This window comes from Malaya genurostris, chromosome 3, assembly GCF_030247185.1.
Source record: "Malaya genurostris strain Urasoe2022 chromosome 3, Malgen_1.1, whole genome shotgun sequence".
NCBI lineage: Eukaryota > Metazoa > Arthropoda > Insecta > Diptera > Culicidae > Malaya > Malaya genurostris.
In genome coordinates, this window is record NC_080572.1 from 152,048,923 (window position 1) to 152,071,573 (window position 22,651).

Sequence of the window (22,651 nt, forward strand, 5' to 3'; positions counted from 1 at the left end):
TTCTATGTCGCTACAATCGGATTCAGGAAGAATCTCGTAAATATTGTTAGACGGCATAGGATCAGCGGAAGGGAAATCCGTTCGTTGTCTTTTATTTTTACATTCAGATTCTATAAGATCGTGAATGTTATTAGAAAAATGTTGAATAACGGATTGTGATTTATTCCGTATTGAATTATTTTTAGCCTTAGGCTTGTTGCCTTTCCGGTTGGACGCAGGCATTTTTGAAATTAATGAAATTTTAAATTAAATTAACTAGGCTAAATTAGTCTTCGATTAGACTCCTAGCTAGCCTTAAAAAAGGCTGATTAATTTCTTAGTCACTCTAATATCACTCTTTGTATCACTTAGTCACTCTAATATCACTCTTTGTATCACTTAGTTAGTGATTCAGGTAGCCTTGAAAAAGACTGAAGCCTTGAATCAATGAAACTCTAGGTAGCCAGAAAAAATTCCAGGAGCCAAGAGCTATACGCGTGCGGTGCGAACGACTGTTCAACACCGACTGTATCCTAAATTGAAAAGTGAGTTTATTTTATATGAAAAAAAAACGATCACCGAAGAATTTAAAACCATTTCATTCAAAAGGAAAGTGTGACAATAGCTTTTCAAATCATTTTAAAACATTTTACAGTTTGCTTCCGGTAGGTTGTAAAATATTATTCATGTTCAAAGTTATGAGGTAAAGGGATGAGATGGAAATAGGAGCTCAGATGAAATAGGAAGCCGTTGCCCTATATACCGCGTAATTTGATCCTATCATTAATTGTTCATGGCCTACTTTGACAAAAAATGTAACCATAACTTTTTTTTCTGAAGAGATAGAAATATTTTTTCTTCTACAAAGTTTTAGAACTATTAAAAATAATTTACTTTGTCAAATATACCAAAAGTCTAGGTCGCACCGTTTCGGATATACAAAGCGTTTTTATGGCAACCCCCTTAAAATCAGTTTTTTATTCTTAAATTGTTTCGAGTTATTTTGTTATGCATACTTTGTTTGGAATAATTGTAGAATTTATGAAATCGCATATTTTTGTTGAAGGTAGTGCATAGGTTTGTTCTTTCCTGGCAAAGTTATGCAACATTTTACCTTTTTTTACCTAGGATAAAACCTTGCACCGAAGCGAAATATGCAATTTTATGCAGCTGATTTTTACAAAATTTGTAGGAAAAGATGTGCCCAATATCATAAAAGAAAATCTAAGTGGAACTCGGTGGAACTTTTTTTTAGGTCTTTTCAAAGTTAGTTTTAATTACTGAATTATGGCAACCCCCTTAAAACTAGTTTTCTAGTCATAACTTATTTCGAGTTATTTTTTATGCATACTTCGTTTGGTATAATTGTAGAAAATATAAAATTTCATAATTTTGTAGAAGCTAATGCATAAGTTTATTCTTTTCTGGAAAATTTATGCATAATTTTACTTTTTACCTAGAAAACCTTGTGCCGAAGCGAAATATGCAACTTAATGCAGCAAACTTTTATATTACTTATAGGAGAACATGTAGGGCAACGGCTCCCTATTTCATCTGAGCTCCTATTTCCATCTCATCCCTTCACCTAATTACTTTGAACATGAATAATATTCTAAAACCTACCTGAACCAAACTGTGAAATGTTTTAAAATGATTATGAAAGCTGTTGTCACACTTTCCTATTGAAAAAAATGGTTTTAAGTACTTCGTGTATCGTTTTTTTCATTTAAAATAAACTCATTTTTCAATTTAGGACACATTTTCGTCTCAAGATTTACAGTTCGTCATGTTTCTGATTATCTACTAATCGATTCGTCTCAAAACATGATCACTATTTCGCACAATTACACTACCATTGAATGCTGGATGACTTCATAATTAGTAATGTTCACTTGCCACTTGTTTAATTAACGATTTAAAACTTCAAGAATTACCCGACAAACAATAAAAGTCTTTAAGAATATGAGATGAAAGTCTATATCTGTTCTATCTGTTTTCACTAATAAAATGATGTTAAAAGATAGTTCTTTAGATCTCCGTAAGTCATTGCCCCATTAATTAGATAATTCAACGAGTAAATTTTTTTACCAATAATAATAATGTGGAAAAATCCTGGTGGGTACGGTTGTATCGTTTGAGTTGTATATCTGGCAGCGGTAAGGCAATCGGTCACCAGAATGTCTGCAAGCCATATTTTTCCAGCTGGCAGCGTTTAGTCAGCCATCTGGCAGCCATGCGAATGCGGGTGAGAGTGTAATAGTGGAATATTTTGTTTTGATTGCTGTGGCCATTGCTAATTTATAGGATGAATAAAAGATCAACGATAGGTTGAATAAAAATCCATTGAGATGAAATTAGGAGCAGAGTAGTGAAAACATCATTAGTGTTTTTAGCTGTTTCATAAATATTAGTTCAATTTTCAAGAAATGTGAATCAATTTTCAACGTGGAGCAAGGCGAATGAAGCAGTAATATGAAATAGTTACAGTGATTTTAGTGGCTAAATCGGGGTTTGAAGGCGACGTCCTTACAAATGAGATGAAATAGGGAGCCCTTACCCTACCTTATCCAATTTATTTTCCAATGAGAATATCTTGAGTACTATTCGTGTGACTCATTTTCTCTATGGCCATGCTGAAACCATGAATGGATAAGAAGCAGAGGGCGCACAGTGGTCCAAAACTGGAAAAAGACGGTCAAAAGTCTGTACTTTCACTGATTTTTAAGAGCTAACGTGTCTTCGAAGAAGTTTTACAAAATTATATAACGCTTCTTTTGAAAGTAGCACCCTAATTTTTGTTAAGGGGGTAGTACCGATTTCGAACAAAAATAATTTTGTTTTTGAAGAAAAAAATTTTTTTTTCTATCTCATTTCAAAGAAAAAAACATTTCAAGTATTTTTGCTTAAAATATGAATAATGTAAAAAAATATTTTTTAAAATATTCGCTTTATTTTAAAAACAGTTTTTTTGGATTTACCTACATAGAATTTATCTCTATTATCTAAGTATCTACTACAAAGTTAGCATTTAAATGAGTAACTTTTCCCAATACTTTTCACAACCTAATCAATCAACTAGGTAGTTAATGCTACCTAATAAATCATTACAATATGTCACTTAGTCGCATTGCATTCAATCAATCAGTATCAGTCACGCTATCGTCCGAGTTTTCCGTATCGCTAATTTCTTCTAAAACTTCAACACATATTTAAAAAATGGAAAAATGTTTTCTAGACAAAATATGATAAAGTATTGTTAAAGTACAAACCTTTACGAAGAGATTCCATGTTTAAACGTGTAAATAAATTGAACACGATTTTTACGCAACACGATTTTTAAGACGAAATGTTGATCGGGCGACGCTCACTCCAAAAGTGAGTTACAGAAATAGCAGACGCGTGACACCCTCTGTTTCTTAACCATTCATGGTTTCAGCATGGCCATAGTGAAAATGATTCACACGAATAGTGCTCAAGATATTCTCATTGGAAAATAAATTGGATAAGGTACATGTTCTTCTAGAAGTATTATTAAAGTTTGCTGCATTAAGTTGCATATTTTGCTTCGGCACAAGGTTTCCTAGGTAAAAAAAGGTAAAATTATGCATAAATTTTCCAGAAAAGAATAAACTTATGGCCATCGTCCAAGTACCATGCGCGCGGGTGGTTTTAGGAAATTTTCGATGGAAATTTCGAAAAATTTGCCAAAACCAAAAACATACAGACCTTTGAAATACATTTATCTATCTACAGGGTGAAAATGGCTGGAAAATTCGGAGGATTTTCCGAGTCTTATCAAAAATAGCTCTGAAAAATGAGTGTTTTTGTGATCTTTCACAATTATCTGGAAAAATAAAGCGATGACATAAACTTTTTTTTTCAAATAAACTTTATTATGGATACACAGATTACATTCGGACACATTTTTGGAAAACCTTTTCTCGCTTTTCATAGAAAATCCACGAATTTCAAAAATTTCCACGAAATCGGTTATATGAAATTCGTTGATTTTCCATGAAAAGCGTGAAAAGGTTTTCCAAAAATGTGTCCGAATGTGATCCTTGTTGCCAGCATGAGGTTTTTTTTGAAAAAAAAATTTCATTTCATCGAATTATTTTTCCAAATAATTGTGAAAAATTACAAAAAAAGCTCATTTTTTCAGCGCTATTTTTGATAAGACTCGTAAAATCCTCCGAATTTTCCAGTCATTTTCACCCTGTAGATAGATAAAAGTATTTCAAAGGTCTGTATGTTTTTGGTTTTGTCAAATTTTTCGAAATTTCCATCGAAAATTTCCTAAAACCACCCGCGCGCATGGTACTTGGACGATGGCCTTATGCATTAGCTTTTACAAAATTATGAAATTTTATATTTTCTACAATTATTCCAAACGAAGTATGCATAAAAAAATAACTCGAAACAAGTTATGACTAGAAAACTAGTTTTAAGGGGGTTGCCATAATTCAGTAATTAAAACTAACTTTGAAAAGACCTAAAAAAAAGTTCCACCGAGTTCCACTTAGATTTTCTTTTATGATATTGGGCACATCTTTTCCTACAAATTTTGTAAAAATCAGCTGCATAAAATTGCATATTTCGTTTCGGTGCAAGGTTTTATCCTAGGTAAAAAAGGTAAAATGTTGCATAACTTTGCCAGGAAAGAACAAACCTACGCACTACCTTCAACAAAAATATGCGATTTCATAAATTCTACAATTATTCCAAACAAAGTTGCCATAAAAACGCTTTGTATATCCGAAACGGTGCAACCTAGACTTTTGGTATATTTGACAAAGTAAATTATTTTTAATAGTTCTAAAACTTTGTAGAAGAAAAAATATTTCTATCTCTTCAGAAAAAAAAGTTATGGTTACATTTTTTGTCAAAGTAGGCCATGAATAATTAATGATAGGATCAAATTACGCGGTATATATTTGTAAATAATTTCTTCAAAGCAACTATATGCATTAAAAGAACGGTTTGGCAGCTACTGATTTATGTCCACGTTTTTATTGATTCGAACCACTGTGCGACTTGCAATCGCACCGGTTCGATAATGCCGTAAAGAATGTTCTTGTGCTCATCAGCAAATGTACCACCTACAGGTAAACGACCTACAGGTGGTAAACGACGCACGAGCGGCATTGATTTTTAATGTTTGTGTTCGTGTATAAAAAAATCGCTCACACAGAATTGGAATCAGTTTCGAACCGATTTGCACTCGGTGCAGTTTGATAATGTCGTGAAAAAGGTTGCTTATGTGCATCAGCTAATCAATCTTCTAGGAGTTTTTTTTATGTACTGTTCTCCTCGCACGAGCACGAATTCAAATGTGCGTGTTCGCGAATAAGAAATTCCGACAATTTTTGTATGAATACCATGAACACATTATTTTTTTTTTGTAAAGTTATCCCAAGTAATTTTACTAATTTTAGTAAATACTTGTAGCAGTCTTGAGCGTTACATCGTAAATCTCGTATTGAAACTTGCAACGTTTGGTTTATGAAAACCGAATCATAATCAATCTAAGTAAATTTAAACATTACGTACATGTAGGTAGATTTAATTAAGAGTGCAGACAAACTGTAAATCTGGAAAATTGGGCGCACTGCTTCACTCTGACACGAGGCTAACTTGACAGTCAGAGTGAGAGTTTGGTTATTCAGTTTCCGCCGGCCAGCGAGTTCGGACAGTACACGACGGGCAGAGTGGAAGTGTTCCGCTCAAATCGTGGCTAGGCCACCAGTTGTGAGTCTTTTTTCGAAACTAACGGCGATCGGACTGTACACGCCGAGTATAGTGGAAGTTTTCCGCTGGAATTGTGACCAGCAGTGAGCCATCACGGGATCCCCCTGGAAGACATTGCGCATGAAAACGAAGCAAGTGCCACAGGAGTGGTCGTCTTTGTCCGTTGCACAACTGCATTGGCCGAATCCATGGTTACTCCGCCCCGGCGGTGCCGTCTATTAGCGAGATATCCCGTACTTTCACCGTGCAAAGGTGGAGCCTCGTGAGGCAACTCGACATCACCATCTGGATCTCTTCGATAGTTTGGTGGCGCTTCCTGTAAGGCATGAAATTTGTTAAAGGCACGCCGTGGTGCTAACGTCACCCGCTTGGGCAGCAGCGTGGATTCTAATGGCGGCGAAAGAGTACATGACGAGAAGGACATCACCACGGGTAAGTCTGCACAAATCTATTCACTGCATGCACGTTGCCTCGTTGTCTTTAGCTCATATGATGAGAAATTAGCAACAATGGCGCCCAACTAAAAATCCCATTTTGTTTTCGGGTTTTATGATGAAATGTTGGATTCGAACAATTTATCGAACCAACAAGTTTAGAAACATCCTTAATTACCTGTGTGGCAGACACAAATTTATTAAAGCATTTATTATTTATAAGTTAAAATTCAGTTTATTGACTTAAGTTTTTAAGTCGCTATATCGCGATGGAGATATATCCCTCACATTTCAGCGAAGAAATGAGATAGATGCATTGTGTAAAACGAGCTATGAGTAGCACCAGCTCCCAGCAAAACATGTTCAAAAACACGCAAGCGGCAAAAGCTCCCCTAAAAGCCTGAACAGGTGCAAAAGGTTCAGTGATACAATAATTAGCGAGATATCCCGTACTGTCACCGTGCAAAGGTGGAACCACGGGAGTCAACTTGACATCACCATTTGGAGCCCTCTTCGGTAGTTTGGTGGCGTTTCCTGCAAAGCATTATATTGGTCAAGGGCACGCCGTGGTGCTAACGTCATCCGCTTGGGCTGCAGCGTGGATTCTAATGGCGGCGGAAGAGTACATGACGAGAAGGACACCACCACGGGTAAGTCTGCATAAATCTATTCACTGCACGCACGTTGCCTCTTGTCTTTAGATCATATGATGAGAATTAGCAACACTTAGCAACAAACTGTAATCTCTACAAAAGCCTACTGAAAACCATTATAAGATCACATTCCAATCAGGTGGCAGCTTCAGATTCATATGATGGGAAGAATGATCCAACAGGTTTTGACTTTCAAATACCTCGGGGTGTTGTTTGGAATCATCCGGAAGATCTAATAAAATTGTGTAAGACAACGATACTTTCAGTGATGGAATATGGATGCGTTTGCTTTCGTTCCGCTGCAAACTCTCATATTATTAAACTTGAGCGAATTCAGTATCGTTGTTTGCGAATTGCCTTAGGCTGCATACCTTCGACACATACAATGAGTCTTGAAATTCTGACGGGAGTTCTTCCATTAAAATATCGTTTTTAGGAGCTTTCATCGCGACTGTTAATAAGATGTGAGGTACTGGATCCCCTGGTTATTAATAACTTCGAAAGGCTAGTTGAGCTTCAATATCAAACAAGATTCATAACAGTATATTATTTATGAATAATAATTATCAAATCACAATAATTTGGGTCCCGGCTCATTGCTTCATTCCAGGCAACGAAAGAGCCGATATTTTAGCCAAACGTGGTTCTATTGAGGGTGAAATTTATACGACCGATACGCTTTAAACGAATTGTATAGCGCGTCTCGCCAAAGAACACTTGCCAGCTGGTGAGCTTCTTGGGATAAAGATGATCTGGGTCGGTGGATGCACTCAATTATTCCATTCCAGGCAATGAAAGGGCCGATATTTTAGCCAAACGTGGTGCTATTGAGGGTTAAATTTATACGACCGATACGCTTTAAACGAATTCTAAAGCGCGTCTCGCCAAAGAACACTTGTCAGCTGGTAAGCTTCTTGGGATAAGGATTATCTGGGTCGGTGGATGCCCTCAATTATACCTAAAATTTCAACAAAGGTATGGTTCAGGGGACTGGATGTGAGTAGGGACTTCATTCGTGTGATGTTCAGACTCATGTCTAAGCACTACACGTTAGATGCACATCTACTTTAAATTGGACTTTCCGAGACTAATCATTGTGCTTGTGGCGAGGGTTGTCGCGATATTGATTATGTCGTTTGGACATGCGTGGAATACGATTATTTCGAAACAAACTGATTTCGAAATAATCGAAATCAGTTTGTTTGACCGTCTTCTAATAAAAACTATCAATTGAAGAACATTTGAGGTCGATTTAGAAAACTTTCTACGGGTTTTCACCCCTTTCAGTGATGGTAAAAAAATTTTAATACAGTTTACCCTATATTTCCGGATCCGGAAGTCGGAAACTCATTTACACAAAAATATCGATATCTCCGTTAAAAATGGACGGATTTTGACAATCTATGGCTTGTTGGGTAGCTGTTACCGTGCGGAATCTAAGTCTAAAAATATATTTTGTTTTCAAGGTCAGTTGTGACAGATATTGTCAAAAAACTGGAATTTTGACATAAAACTTTGTAAAACTCAAAAAGTAAACATCTCAAAACCATTCAATAGCGTTCAAGGTGACGGAAAGACCTTTCGTTTGCGACTAGTTTGATCAAAATCAGTTCAGTGATCTCTGAGATCTCAACCTCTTTGTTGACAACACACATACAGACCCACACACATAAACACATACGGACATTTGCTCAGTTCGTCGAGCTGAATCGATTGGTATATGATATTCGGACCTCCGGGCCTCGGAAAATTTTTCTAAAGTTTGAGCGAATTCGAAAGCGAATAATTTCTCAGATAGAAAGGTTATGCAATCTCTGTGAAAACCGACTTTTGAACCGAGGCCCGGAGGGCCGAGTGTCATATACCATTCGACTCAGTGAAAATGAAAGGCATTGTGGTCCCATACAAAATTTCTGAATATTATTTGGATCCGGCTTCCGGTTCCGGAATTAGTAAAATGTGCAAAAAATTGTGGAGTGCACTAACATTTCTCGGAGATGACTGAACCGATTTTCACAAACTTAGATTCAAATGAAAGGTCTTATGATCCCATACAAAATTCCTGAATATTATTTGGATTCGACTTCCGGATCCGGAAATATAGGGTAAACTGCGTTAAAAAGTTTTTACCATCACTGAAAGGGGTGAAAACCGTAGAAAGTTTTCTAAGTCGACCTCAAATCTTCTCAAATTGATAGTTTTTATCAGTAGACGGTAAAACAAACTGATTTCGATAATTTAATTTATTATTTAATAAATTATTTTGAAGAGTGCCACAGTATTATATATGATAGTATGATTGATAAGAAAAAGGCATAATTACACCATCAATAGACGGTAAAACAAACTGATTTCGATTATAATTTAATTTATTATTTAATAAATTATTTTGAAGAGTGCCACAGTATTATATATGATAGTATGATTGATAAGAAAAAGGGATAATTACACCACTAGGTTAATTGAAACAGGTTTTTTATATATAAAAAAGGTAAAAACACAAACGATGCATTTTCAGGAACGCGCATAACAGCGGTATGATGATACATACAGTGTAAAAAAGGTCACGACAAGCAAGAATGCCGCGTACTGGGACATTGGCTAGTCTACCTTGAGTACGCAAGGAATTTATTAGTTGAGATCTAACATCACGGTACTCCACGCATGTCCAAACGACATGATCAATATCGCGATAACTTTCGCCAAAAGCACAATGATTAGTCTCGGAAAATAGAATTCGAAGTAGATGTGCATCTAACGTGTAGTGATTAGACATGAGTCTGAACATCACACGAATAAAGTCCCTACTCACATCCAGTCCCCTGAACCATGCCTTTGTTAAATTTTTGGAAAAATTGAGTGCATCCACTGACTTAGATCATCTTTATCCCAAGAAGCTTGCCAGCTGGCAAGTGTTCTTTGGCGAGACGCGCTATAGAATTCGTTGAAAGCAATCGGTCGTATAAATTTTACCCTCAATAGCAGCACGTTTGGCTAAAATATCGGCTCTTTCATTGTCTGGAATGGAGCAATGAGCCGGGACCCAAATTATTGTGATTTGATAATTATTATTCAATATGTCGTTCAGACACTGTTTTATTTTGCCCAACAAAAACGGATCATTTTTTGCCAGCAACGTTTGAGCGAATAGCTTAAATTCCACTCAGACTATCTGTGAAGAGAAAATAATGGTTTGGAGATAATGTGACCATAATGAACTGCTTCTAACTGTGCTATATAAACCGATGCAGATTCTTAAAGTCTAAATGAAGCCGAAACATTATTGTTGAACTTACTTGAAAATATTTTTGGTATTTCCATTGAGCGCAGGTGTTCCGGGATTCCACGCACTTCGCGCTGCATGGATGTGTCGAAAAATAAAGTTGAGTCAGGGACATTTGGTTAAAATATACTGTTATGAATCTTGTTTGATATTGAAGCTCAACTAGCCTTTCGAAGTTATTAATAACCAGGGAATTCAGTACCTCACATCTTATTAGCAGTCGCGATGAAAGCTCCCAAAAACGATCTTTCAATGGAAGAGCTCCCGCCAGAATTTCAAGACTCATTGTATGTGTCGAATGCATGCAGCCTAAAGCAATTCGCAAACAACGATACTGAATTCGCGCAAGTTTGATAATATGAGAGTTTGCAGCGGAACGGAAGCAAATGCAACCATATTCCATCACTGAAAGTATCGTTGTCTGATACAATTTTATTAGATCTTCCGAATGAGAATGCCCACCCACCTGTTATTGTTCGAAGACAATTTACTATTTGTTGGCATTTTTTTTCTTCAGATCGTTTATTTGATATGGCACATAGCTTTAGCTCAGAGGTGCCAAAGTCTGTGTTGTATTTTTTCGTACAATATAATTACAATTATTATTATTCACACTCAAACAATATACAATAACACAAAACAGATAATAATAATGTAATAACTTCAAAGTCTTCGTGTAATCTTCGTTTCATTTTGGCTCAAAATTTCCGATGTGTGGTTACCAAAAACCAATTAATACGTCACAAATGGCATTTTGGGGAAAGGTGAACTGTAAACGATGTAAATAAAGAGAAGCAGTAACTAGATTGATAAACCAATAGTTTTCAGAAAGATGTAAATCGAGTACATATAAGTGCAATCGCGACTTGCTAGTACATCTCGCACCGGCACATTGGGTGGCCTACCTCGGGCCCAAAGGGAGTCTCTCAACTGTAATCTTGCGAAACGATTCAGGGCACATGACCATACAACATGCTCAATGTCGTGGTAACCATTGCCACAAGCGTAGATACCATTCTCAGCGAGGCCAATTCGCCAGAGATGAGTACCAATCTCGGAGTGATTAGACATAAGTCGGGACATCACACGAATGAAATCGCGACCCACTTGCATCCCCTCAAACCAAGGTTTCGTCGATATTTTTGATATAATAGAGTATAGCCAACGTCCTAGGTCTCCATTGCTCCATGAAGCTTGCCAACTTTCGAGTGTCTTCTGACGAGAAATGCTGAAAAATTCGTTGAAGCAGATTGGTCTTTCGTAAATATAACCTTCTAATGCGCCCACTTTAGCCAATGAGTCCGCCTTTTCATTGCCCGGAATAGAGCAGATAAAGTTCTCAAGGGTTCCCGCATTTTCCTGGTTTCATCGCCAGGAGAGTTTCTATTGAGCTTAGACTGTCCGTTGTTGGCATTTTGATATCAGATCCCTAATGTGTCCGCCCCACGTGCATTTAAAATCATACAACACTCCGAGGTACTTGAAAGTCAAAACCTGTTGGATCATTCTGCCCATCATATGAAGGTGAAGCTGCGCGAATCATGCTTTCTTGAAAAGATCACCAGCTCTGTTTTCCCCGCAGAGAATTCGATACCCAGATGAACATCCCAAACGGACAAGTTATCTAAGGTATCTTGCAATGGTTTTAGCAGATCAATTGCTTTGGGTCCAGTAACTGAAACTACGTCATCATCTGCCAATTGTCTTAGTGTAGCTAATTCTGAATGTTGCCAAATCGCCATGTGAAAAATACATACATTTCTCTGACAAGAGGTTGTGCAAATAATTATTTATAATCGCTGGAAGTCCATGTTGATGGAGCTTGTCTGGAAGAACATCAGTGGAAACTGAATCAAATGCTCCTCTAATGTCTAAAAATACAGATGCCATTTGTTGTTTTTGAGCGAAGGCAATTGGGATGTCACACGAAAGTAATGCAAGGCAATCATTCGTCCCTTTATTTATACGGAAGCCAAGCTGAGTACCTAACAACAACCGAATAATTTTTTCGAACAATTATCTGATGCAGGACAATATTGCAATGGGTCTATATGAGTTGTGATTGGAAGCTGGTTTTCCCGGCTTTTGAATGGAGATAACTTTCAGTTGCCTCCAGTCAGGTGGAAAAATATTTTGCTCAAGAAACTTGTTGAACAATTCCAACAAACGTCTTTTTGCAAGGTCAGGCAGATTCTTCACCAAGTTTAATTTAATTCTGTCCAACCCAGGACGATATTGTTACAAGACATGTTCCTCATTCGTCTGGCCGTATTCCAAAGAGTGCTCATTGAGGTTTCTCTTGACAAACCTTCGACAAAATGTCTCCTATAGCTACATTTCTTGGATATGCTCTTGTACTTTTTTTTTGCCCGCCACACTCCCCCACACAAAAGAGCTTCAATTTGTGAAGCACCCTGGTAGTGGACGCAAACTAATCTCAGCTAAAAAAAATAAATAATCTGGCAAAATACTACTAAAAGAAAGTCTTACGTTACAATAAGCTGAGATGTTTGTATTTTCATGATGTGCAATTAAACTTTATTAATAAATATTGCGGAATCCCAGTGAAATTGATTTCCTTTTAAGGGATCCACAATAATACAGGCTAACTAAAAAAAATTATACAAGAATGAATTACTGTTGACAGTTTGTAAAACAAGGAATAAATTAAGGAACTACATTAATTAAATATCTCGTTCAGTCTATGCTTAAAATGATATTTCAGTCTAGCCCCGAATAAGGCACGGCTGGATGTTCTTTGAATGTCAAGTGGAAGTGCGTTATATTTTATTGGACCAACAAAAAGAATCCTTCTTTGACCAATGTTTGTGACTGCTCGAACGCAAAGCAGGTTGTTACTGCGACGTGTAGTTCGAGAGTGAGTTAAAATTGGAAACTGTAAATTATGGTGAGTTGAGGGGTTGTGTAGGATATCATGAACGAACAGTAATGTTTGAACATCACATAAGTATGCCCGAGGTAAGATGTTGTGGGTATTATCGGAGTATAACAATAAGCTTGAAAACAGTAGGAGTTTATTGAAGATGATTTTGAGACACCTGTTTTGAAGAGTTTGATTTTTTTTAGATGAGAGCTAGCGGCGCGACCCCACACCGATACCAAATAAATGAGCTGTGAATGGATGTAAGCAAAATAAAAGTTTAGAAGTGCACGCTTAGGAACATATGACTTGACCCTCCACAAAATACCGCAGTAGGATGCCACATGTTTTTCAATAGATTTAATATGGTGAATCCAGGTTAACGTGGGGTCAAAATATACACCCCCCAGTCCACTTTTTCAATAATATAATGTCCCAATTTAGGATGACGATGGATTGGTATTATTTTCCTTATAGACCGGAAAATCATATATTTAATTTTTATAAGATTTAAGGATAATAAATTTGCACTAAAATATTGATCTAAAATACTTAAATCGCTCTCCATTGAGTTTATAATAGCATTGATGTCATTGTTAGGATAAAATAGAGCTGTGTCGTCGGCAAATAATCGCGGAGTCCCTGTGAGTTGCAGGTTACCTATTTCATTAATATACAAAAGAAATAATGGCGGTCCTATATTGCTACCCTGTGGCACTCCAATGTTTATGGCAGCAAGATTGCTACAGTCGCCCTCGATGGACACAAATTGTTTTCTGTTCGTCAAGTAGCTACTGATAATAGAGTTCGCGATGTCCCTGATGCCGTAGCACTGAAGTTTGTCCAAGAGAATACTGTGGTCCAAAGTGTCAAAGGCTTTTTTGAGATCTAAAAATAAGGCACCAATCATGTTTTTTTGGTCAATCTCGCTCATTATATTGTCTACTAATTCTATGATAGTGGTATGTGTGCTAGAACCTTGTCTAAAGCCATACTGAAATTTATAAAGGACACTATGTTTGTTTAAAAATTCGAGGAGTCTATTTACCAATAGTTTTTCAAAGATTTTGTTGAAGACAGACAGAGTCGATATAGGACGATAATTATTACAATCATAACGATCACCAGACTTGTAAACAGGAATAACTTTTGCCACTTTGAGCAAGTTGAAACCATTCATGGAATTTATTTCATCGCTGGAGAATACTTGCCATTCCAATGCAACGGCGAACAATTAAATTTCTCTAAAGGCGATTTGAACTAATTGGAGTTTTTACTCACAAGATATCGACCGAAATTTTTCGTAATAAGGGACTTAAATGCTAAGCATGTCCAGTGGAATTGTAGGCAAAATAACAGTAATGGTAAAATACTTCATAATCAACTCTGAGTTGGTTACTTCACAGTTCTTCATCCCAGTAATCCGACTTGTTTCTCTTCCGTGAAAACCCCGTCTACAATTGATCTGGTTCCAACAGATCAAAGTCACATTTGTAGTGAACCGATTACACATGCTGACTTTGACTCAGATCATCTTCCTGTAACATTCAGACTTTCCAACGAAGCTACAATTAATCCAATTAGTTCTATATTCAACTATCATAGAGCTAATTCGTTGGATTACAGATCTTACATTGAAAATCATCTGGATCATGAAACTATTTTAGAAAATTCAGCTTACATCGACACAGCAATTGATAATTTGAATCATTACATTATCGAAGCTAGAAATTTTGCAGTTCCCAAAGCTCAAATTATATTAAATTCTCCTATCATCGATGACAATCTTCAACTGTTTATTCGGTTGAAGAACGTTCGTCGACGACAATATCAACGTTCTCGTGATATTGCTATGAAAAACGTAGTTAAGGATTTACAAAAAGAAATTAAACATGGATTTACTATTTTGCTAAAGAAATTGAACAAATTAAACCCATTCTTAACCTTTCTGGGAACTTTCTAAGGTTCTTAAGAAATCTCAGAAACCAATTCCTGCTCTCAAGGAAAAAAATCAAATACTTCTTACAAATGGCGAAAAAGCTCAAAAACTTGCTCAGCAGTTCGAGAGTGTCCACAATTTTAATTTGAACGTTGTGACTCCTATTGAAAATGAAGTCTCACTGAAATATGATCATATTTCAACTCAAGTGTTATTACAAGATGACATTATTGAGACGGATTTTGATGAAATGAAGTCAATTATTAGGAAACTTAAAAATATGAAGGCTCCTGGTAATGATGGCGTCTTTAATATTCCTATTAAAAATCTTCCCGATGTTGCCTTGAGACTTTTGGTTAAAATTTTCAAAAAGTGTTTTTCATTAGCTACCAGGATCAGCCCCATGGGGTTGTTCGAGCCGTTGATGTGGGACTAGGCAACCAAAATTTCCAATGATTGACATTTTCAATTAATCGTTACACTTTTGAATCCGCAAATGCACAAGAGTCTGCTTAGATTGATCCTTATTAGGAATCAACGCCGAACACGCGAACCCAGAATATAGACTCTATTTATCGTGATTTGTATTTGTTTCGTAGCCGACGAAATTACATCAATAGCCCAAATGTATACAATTAAATGTTTGTACATGCTTGCGATTCGGATATCGATAATTAAGCTTCTCTTCACCAAGCTTGTGTTCAAGTTTTGTATGCAAGCAGTTATTTTTATAGCGTTTCTCTACCATTACTACCAATTTGCGATTTCGGTTGAAGCGATAACATATTTTTAATTATCCATCGAGTTCATCTTATATAAATCAGAAATTAGTCTTATGCACTCAATACGACATAACATGGGATTTCATCCAATCTTGCATGACACAAGATCAGAGCATACCAATAAGAGCTTCAAATCGTTTATGGCACTTTTTGTCTTGCTGTGTAGCAACAACCTACCTCTAGCAAGCTAGGCATAAGACTGAAACGTTAGCTATAATTTTGCTTATATTTATAGCTTCGCGTGCTTCCAACAGCTTCGCTTTTGCTTCGATTGGCCAATCAGAGCGCTGCTTTCCCTTTGATATATCGCTTACTCCTTCAAAACCGTCGACTATGGCATGGAAATCCGGTATGCCGGAGATTTTTTGCAGATAAATAGGACACTGCTAGCTATTAATCAACATTTCAATGATATACAATCAAAAATACATGGCTATGAATATTCAAATCAATACGTAGAAATATTTCCAATCAAATGGTGACATAATATTAATAATTGATATAAAATTGACTGAGCTGTAATTGTTCAAAACCTGACCACATTTCTACGTGTATTTTTCTTGAATTTTTAGTTTGCACCGCTATATAGAAAACAAAAATGTGTTCCACATTAAAAAAAACTCTAAAGTAATTCCTATCCTCAAACCTGATAAAAACCCAGCAGAAACATCAAGTTATCGACCAGTTAGCTTACTTTCTTCTATCAGTTAACTTTTTGAAGACATTATCTTGTTGAGAATGATGTCCCATATAAATGAGAATTCAATTTTTTACCAGAGCAGTTTGGATTTCGTCATGAACATTGAACTACTCATCAGCTTGTAAGAGTAACGAACATGATAAAAGCAAATAAATCTTCTGGGTTATCCACTGGAGTTGCTCTTCTAGACATAGAAAAAGCATTCGACAGTGTTTGGCACAAAGGTTTAATAGCAATTTTTCCAGTTTCCTATTCATTTGATCAAAATGATTCAAAATTATTTAACTGATCGTACTCTTCAGGTTAGCTATCAGAATTGTAAATCTGAATTGCTACCCGTACGACCAGGTGTTCCGCAGGGTTTGAGCGTAGTTCCAATCTTGTATAATATTTTCACTTCTGATCTTCCAAATTTACACGTTGGTTGTCAGAAATCGCTATTCTGTAACGACACAAGTTTGTTAGCCACAGGTAGAAATCTAAAAGTGATCTGCAGTCGCCTACAAAGAAGTTAAAATATTTTCATTGATTATCTGGAATTAAAACCAAATGCAGCAAAAACGCAATTAATTGTCTTTCCTCATAAGCCAAGAGCTTCTTTTCTTAACCCAAACAATAATCACATTCTCAAATTGAATGGCTTGGAATTGACATGGTCTGATCAAGCTAAATACTTAGGTTTAACGTATGACAAAAAACTCACTTTCAAGGATCACATTGAAGGAATCCAGGCAAAGTGTAATAAATATATTAATTGTTTATATCCTCTTATAAACAGAAATTCTAAGCTCTGTCTAAAAAACAAATTGTTAATTTATAAACAAATTTTCAGACCAGCCATGCTTTATGCAGTACCAAATTGGTCAAGTTGTTGTTCCACCAGGAAGAAAACGCTTCAAAGGATTCAGAATAAAATTCTGAAAATGATTTTGAAGCATCCTCCCTGGTTTAGTACAAATGAGTTACACAGACTCACAAATATAGAACCATTAGATGTAATGTTACATAAAATTATAAGCAAATTCAGACAAAATCGATGCAATCTTCAATTGAATCGATTCGCTCTCTGTATTAGTTAGTAAGTTAGTATATAAGTTCCTTTTCCCCATTACACAATACAAGTAGGTTTAGAATTTTCCCTACACAAAAATCTCAGAATTTGTGGAATGAATTGATGAATGACGAATATATATATATATATATATATATATATATATATATATATATATATATATATATATATATATATATATATATATATATATATATATATATATATATATATATATATATATATATATATATATATATATATATATATATATTCATATATATATATATATATTATATATATATATATATATATATATATATATATATATATATATATATATATATATATATATATATATATATATTCATATATATATATATATATATATATATATATATATATATATATATATATATATATATATATATATATAACAGATCAGCTGAAAAGTTCGTATCGTTTCTATGAGAGGGCGCCGCTAGAATAAAATCCATACCATTTTTAGTTAGTACCAACCTTGAACAGATACGTGTATAAATTTGACAGCTGTCTGATTATTAGTTTGTGAGATATTGCATTTTCAGTGAAGCTACTTTTGTTATTGTGAGAAAAATGGAAAAAAAGGAATTTCGTGTGTTGATGAAACACTACTTTTTGATAAAAAAAGTGCCGCCGATACCAAAAAATGGCTTGATCAGTGTTATCCAGACTCTGCTCCGGGCGAAGCAACAATTCGTAAGTGGTTTGCAAAATTTCGTACTGGTCATATGAGCACCGAAGACGATGAACGCAGTGGACGTCCAAAAGAGGCTGTTACCAATGAAAACATGAAAAAATTCCACAAAATGATTTTCAATGACCGTAAAGTGAAGTTGATCGAGATAGCTGACACCCTAAAGATATCAAAGGAACGTGTTGGACATATTATTCACGAATATTTGGATATGAGAAAGCTTTGTGCAAAATGGGTGCCGCTTGAGCTCACAATCGATCAAAAACAACAACGAATTGATGATTCTGAGCAGTGTTTGGAGCTGTTATATCGAAATAAAACCGATTTTTTTCGTCGATATATAACAATGGGCGAAACATGGCTCCATCACTTCACTCCGGAGTCCAATCGACAGTCAGCTGAGTGGACTGCACGCGATGAACCGAACCCAAAACGTGGAAAGACTTAACACTCGGCCGGTAAGGTTATGGTGTCTGTATTTTGGGATTCGCATGGTATAATTTTCATCGACTACCTTGAAAAGGGAAAAACCATCAACAGTGACTATTATATAGCGTTATCAGAGCGTTTGAAGGACGAAATTTAAAAAAAAACGGCCTCATTTGAAGAAGAAAAAAGTTTTGTTTCATCAAGACAATGCACCGTGTCACAAGTCGATGAAAACCATGCTGAAATTGAACGAATTGGGCTTCGAATTGCTCCCTCATCCATCGTATTCTCCAGATTTGCCCCCCAGTGACTTTTTCCTGTTCTCAGACCTCAAGAGAATGCTCGCTGGTAAAAAATTTAGAATCAATGAAGAGGTAATCGCTGAAACTGAGGCCTATTTTGAGGCAAAGGACAAATCGTACTACAAAAATGGTATCGAAAAGTTGGAAGATCGCTATAATCGCTGTATCGCCTCTGATGGCAATTATGTTGAACAATAAAAACGAATTTTGACAAAAAAATGTATATATATATATATATATATATATATATATATATATATATATATATATATATATATATATATATATATATATATATATATATATATATATATATATATATATATATATATATATATATATATATATATATATATATATATATATATATATATATATATATATATATATATATATATATATATATATATATATATATATATATATATATATATATATATATATATATATATATATACATATATAATAGGGCAGAAAAGTCCCCACTTGTGGCTGAACACCCAATTTAAATCTTAATAATTTAATTTTAACTCATATTCCAATAAATAGTTATTTAAAAAAAATGAAGAATATTCAAAACACAACGATATTTTGAGTGCTTTTGTTTTTAGTTTTCGGTTTTCAGAATTGCATGGTTGGTTTTTCTAGTATACTCGTGCCTTTGTTCCATTCGCAATCAATTTCGCGTGCGGAAGTACATTTATTAAGTGATAAATTAAAAAGTAGTTATAGTGGTGGTGTGAGCTCTTCAGCTAGATTTTTTAAGAATATTGGTGGTATGGTAGTCCTGTCGAAATGTCATGTTCTGATAGATAGTTTACAGAGATGGAGTTGGAAAATGCAGGTATGAAAGAAAAGTATTCACGGTCACGGTCAGTTTCTGAATACGATGTATATACTTCCTGAAAAAAGTTTGCAAATTGTTTACAGATTTCTGTACTATTTTTTTCTACATGTCCGTCGAGATGCATTTGGGATGGAAAATTGTTGCTCTTTAGTTTAGTTTTCGTGTAGTTACAAAAATTCATAGGATAACTCTTAATTTCGTTTTCACTTTTGCGTTTGTATTCCCGAGTAGAGTGTTAGATTAAATAGAAAACTCAATTTGATGTTGTGCTGTTCGTATATATCGATTACATAATTTGCTATCGTTTTGGTCGTTTTAACGGTTAAAAGATCAAAATTGAAAGCAAAAAAAATGCTGTGTGACATCAAACTGGAAACTAGTTTTGCTCTCAGTGAAAGCGCATTGAAAACTTAATATGATGTAGATTTTCTCGAAATGACACGTCACGAGCATAATCTAAAAATAGAACAGCCAAAAAAGGTCCGGTATAGTATACATTTAGGCGATATTACTCGCAAGCAAGAAAAAAGATTTTATGCAATCTCCATATTAGTCGCAAGCAAGAAAAAAGATTTCATGCAATCTTCACACTACCGCGGAGAGAATCCGGTTTCGAACTTAGATGTTTTGGAATGCAAACTTTTTGCGATTGCTATGTACTGTAAGTGCTACCTATCAGGAGATGGAAAATGTTCGGTTATATGGCAAGCAGTGTTGTTTCACAAAGTTGTATACAGGTAGTTTCTGTCAGTGCACACTCGTTGCGTCGCTTCCATCCCGCATCCAACGTGAATAGCAGTGTGGCTATTTGAGCACAGTATAAAAATGTTCTCTTTGTCCTTCTCATATTCAAAGCTGTAGCATTCAAACATTATAACATCAAATTGAGTTATCTACTTGATCGCATATAACTCGCACATGTAATCACTTTGAAATACGAATTTAGAGGCTCTGAAGACCGAACCTTTTAAAGTGAAGTCTCCTACAACACAGGGAACATGAATTAGGAATCCGGCAATAAGGTATCCCAGATCATTTTTTTTCGGCTAATTGGGACAATGAACGATTATCTCGCTTCTGACCACAGATAGAACCAGAATCTCTTCAGTTCTTGTGTAGACTTATAATTTACGATCATTTGATGCAGAATTAGTCCTGTGGCTCAAAATTATGAAGATTTAGTTAGTCGGGTTCTTTAGAAAAATGTATTAAAGTTTCAAGATCTATTAGATGATTGATAAAATACTTCTCATAGCATCTAGCGTTAGTGAGAATATGAAGTTCTAAGCATTTATTACTAGGAATAAGAATTGTTTTGAAGAGGTTCTTCGACACAGTTTGTGGACTACTTAGGAATATACAAATTAAACATGTATTTTCTTGGTGGCTCCTCTAAGCAACTAAAGTGTTATTAAGAACTAGCTCTAGGTTCTGAAATCTGAGACATTCAATATTCGATGTTCGAACTTCGTAAACAATGAATTTTTCCATACTGTTGGATATAAAGTTATGGACATTTTCAGAACGGGTTTGGCGAGTAGATTATTTTCGCCATCCAGGTCCCCGATTTCTGGATGCACTGAAAATAATGGTCTAAGAACTTTGGAATGAACTTCGCAACGTCGTATAATTACAAATATCGAAACATTTTTTTAAAACTGAACGCAAAAATTGTTACAGGATCGGATATTTAACGTATCTTGAAGGAAATAGATGACGTCAAATATATTTCTTATATCAAATTCAGAAATAAGCTACTTCTACGGCAGACGATAAACGAGATGGGAATGCTAAAGCCACTATTCAGATTGACCTGCTTCAGACAAACGTGGTACCGATGATCGCCAACTTATCTAATGCCTCACAGACGTGTGGTTTGACACCAATATTCTCGTGGTTAAAAAGAAAGAGCATTATTTGCGTAAAAGTTGAAACAATGTTGAAAAAATCGTTTCTTCGCGGTTATGGTTGCGGTCAACCAAAGCATTTTTGTAAAAGGCAACAAAGGATTTAAGGAATAATTCTTCCATTGAAACTTAACTTTGTATTTTTGTGCTGCCATTTAAAATTTGCTCAATTTCAATGGATTCACTAAGTTGTTGATATTACTATTTTCATTTTTTGAGTTTCACAAAACTTTTGCCTATAAACAGCAAAATGATAACACAATGTGATATTAATTGAAAATTTGATGAGTCGATATCATATTAAGATTTCAATCTGATGTTGCTATCATAATCTAATATCAATTTGTTCTAATTTTGATGTTAGACTTTACTCGGGTTATTCATGTGCTGCATTTATGGCTATTTTGAGTTGATTGCAGAGGTCTATGTAATTTTGGAGATGAGTGTCACTTTTTTCTTGTTTGTAAATTTTTGTGTGCTGCGGGGAACATGCGAACAAGACGTGTTCAGCCGTCTCGATCTCGTCTGGGCAGCCAGGACATACAGGGGATGTCGCGTGGCCGAACCTGTGGAGGTACCATCTGAAGCACCCGTGGCCTGTGAGGAATTGCGTCAGGTCGAAGTTCACTTCTCCGTGAGGTCTATCTAACCAACTCGATTCCCTAGGTATGAGCCGATGTGTCCACCTGCCCTTGGTTGAGCTGTCCCACTCTTGTTGCCATCTGCGTAGAGAAGCGGCTTTGGAGGCCCTACGGGCGTCCCTGTCTCCTCGCATGCTGTAGCGCTCCGCGTCTTCCTTCACTATCAGACCGATAGGCATCATACTTGCAACCACGCAGGCCGCATCCCTCGATACAGTGCGGTATGCACTGATTACGCGAAGACACATCAATCTATGCGAACTCTCCAGCACCTGTGCGTTGCGTTCCACATTTAGTGCCGACGCCCATACCGGGCTGCCGTACCTGAGGATCGAAACT

General features: G+C 35.7%; 1 protein-coding gene across 11 annotated transcripts in view; it reads right to left on the reverse strand.

Moving 5' to 3' along the window:
- Positions 1-22,651, reverse strand: part of LOC131437447 (protein lifeguard 1) — a 196,848-nt gene that overhangs the window by 45,392 nt on the left and 128,805 nt on the right. The window contains exon 1 of one of the 11 annotated variants that reach the window (XM_058606809.1): positions 3,249-3,282. The exons of the other annotated variants lie outside the window; for them this stretch is intronic. Within the exon in view, the coding sequence (XP_058462792.1) occupies positions 3,249-3,267 (19 nt within the window). The 5' untranslated portion in view covers positions 3,268-3,282. Of the gene's footprint in view, positions 1-3,248; positions 3,283-22,651 lie in introns of those variants that run through there. 11 annotated transcript variants of the gene reach the window in all.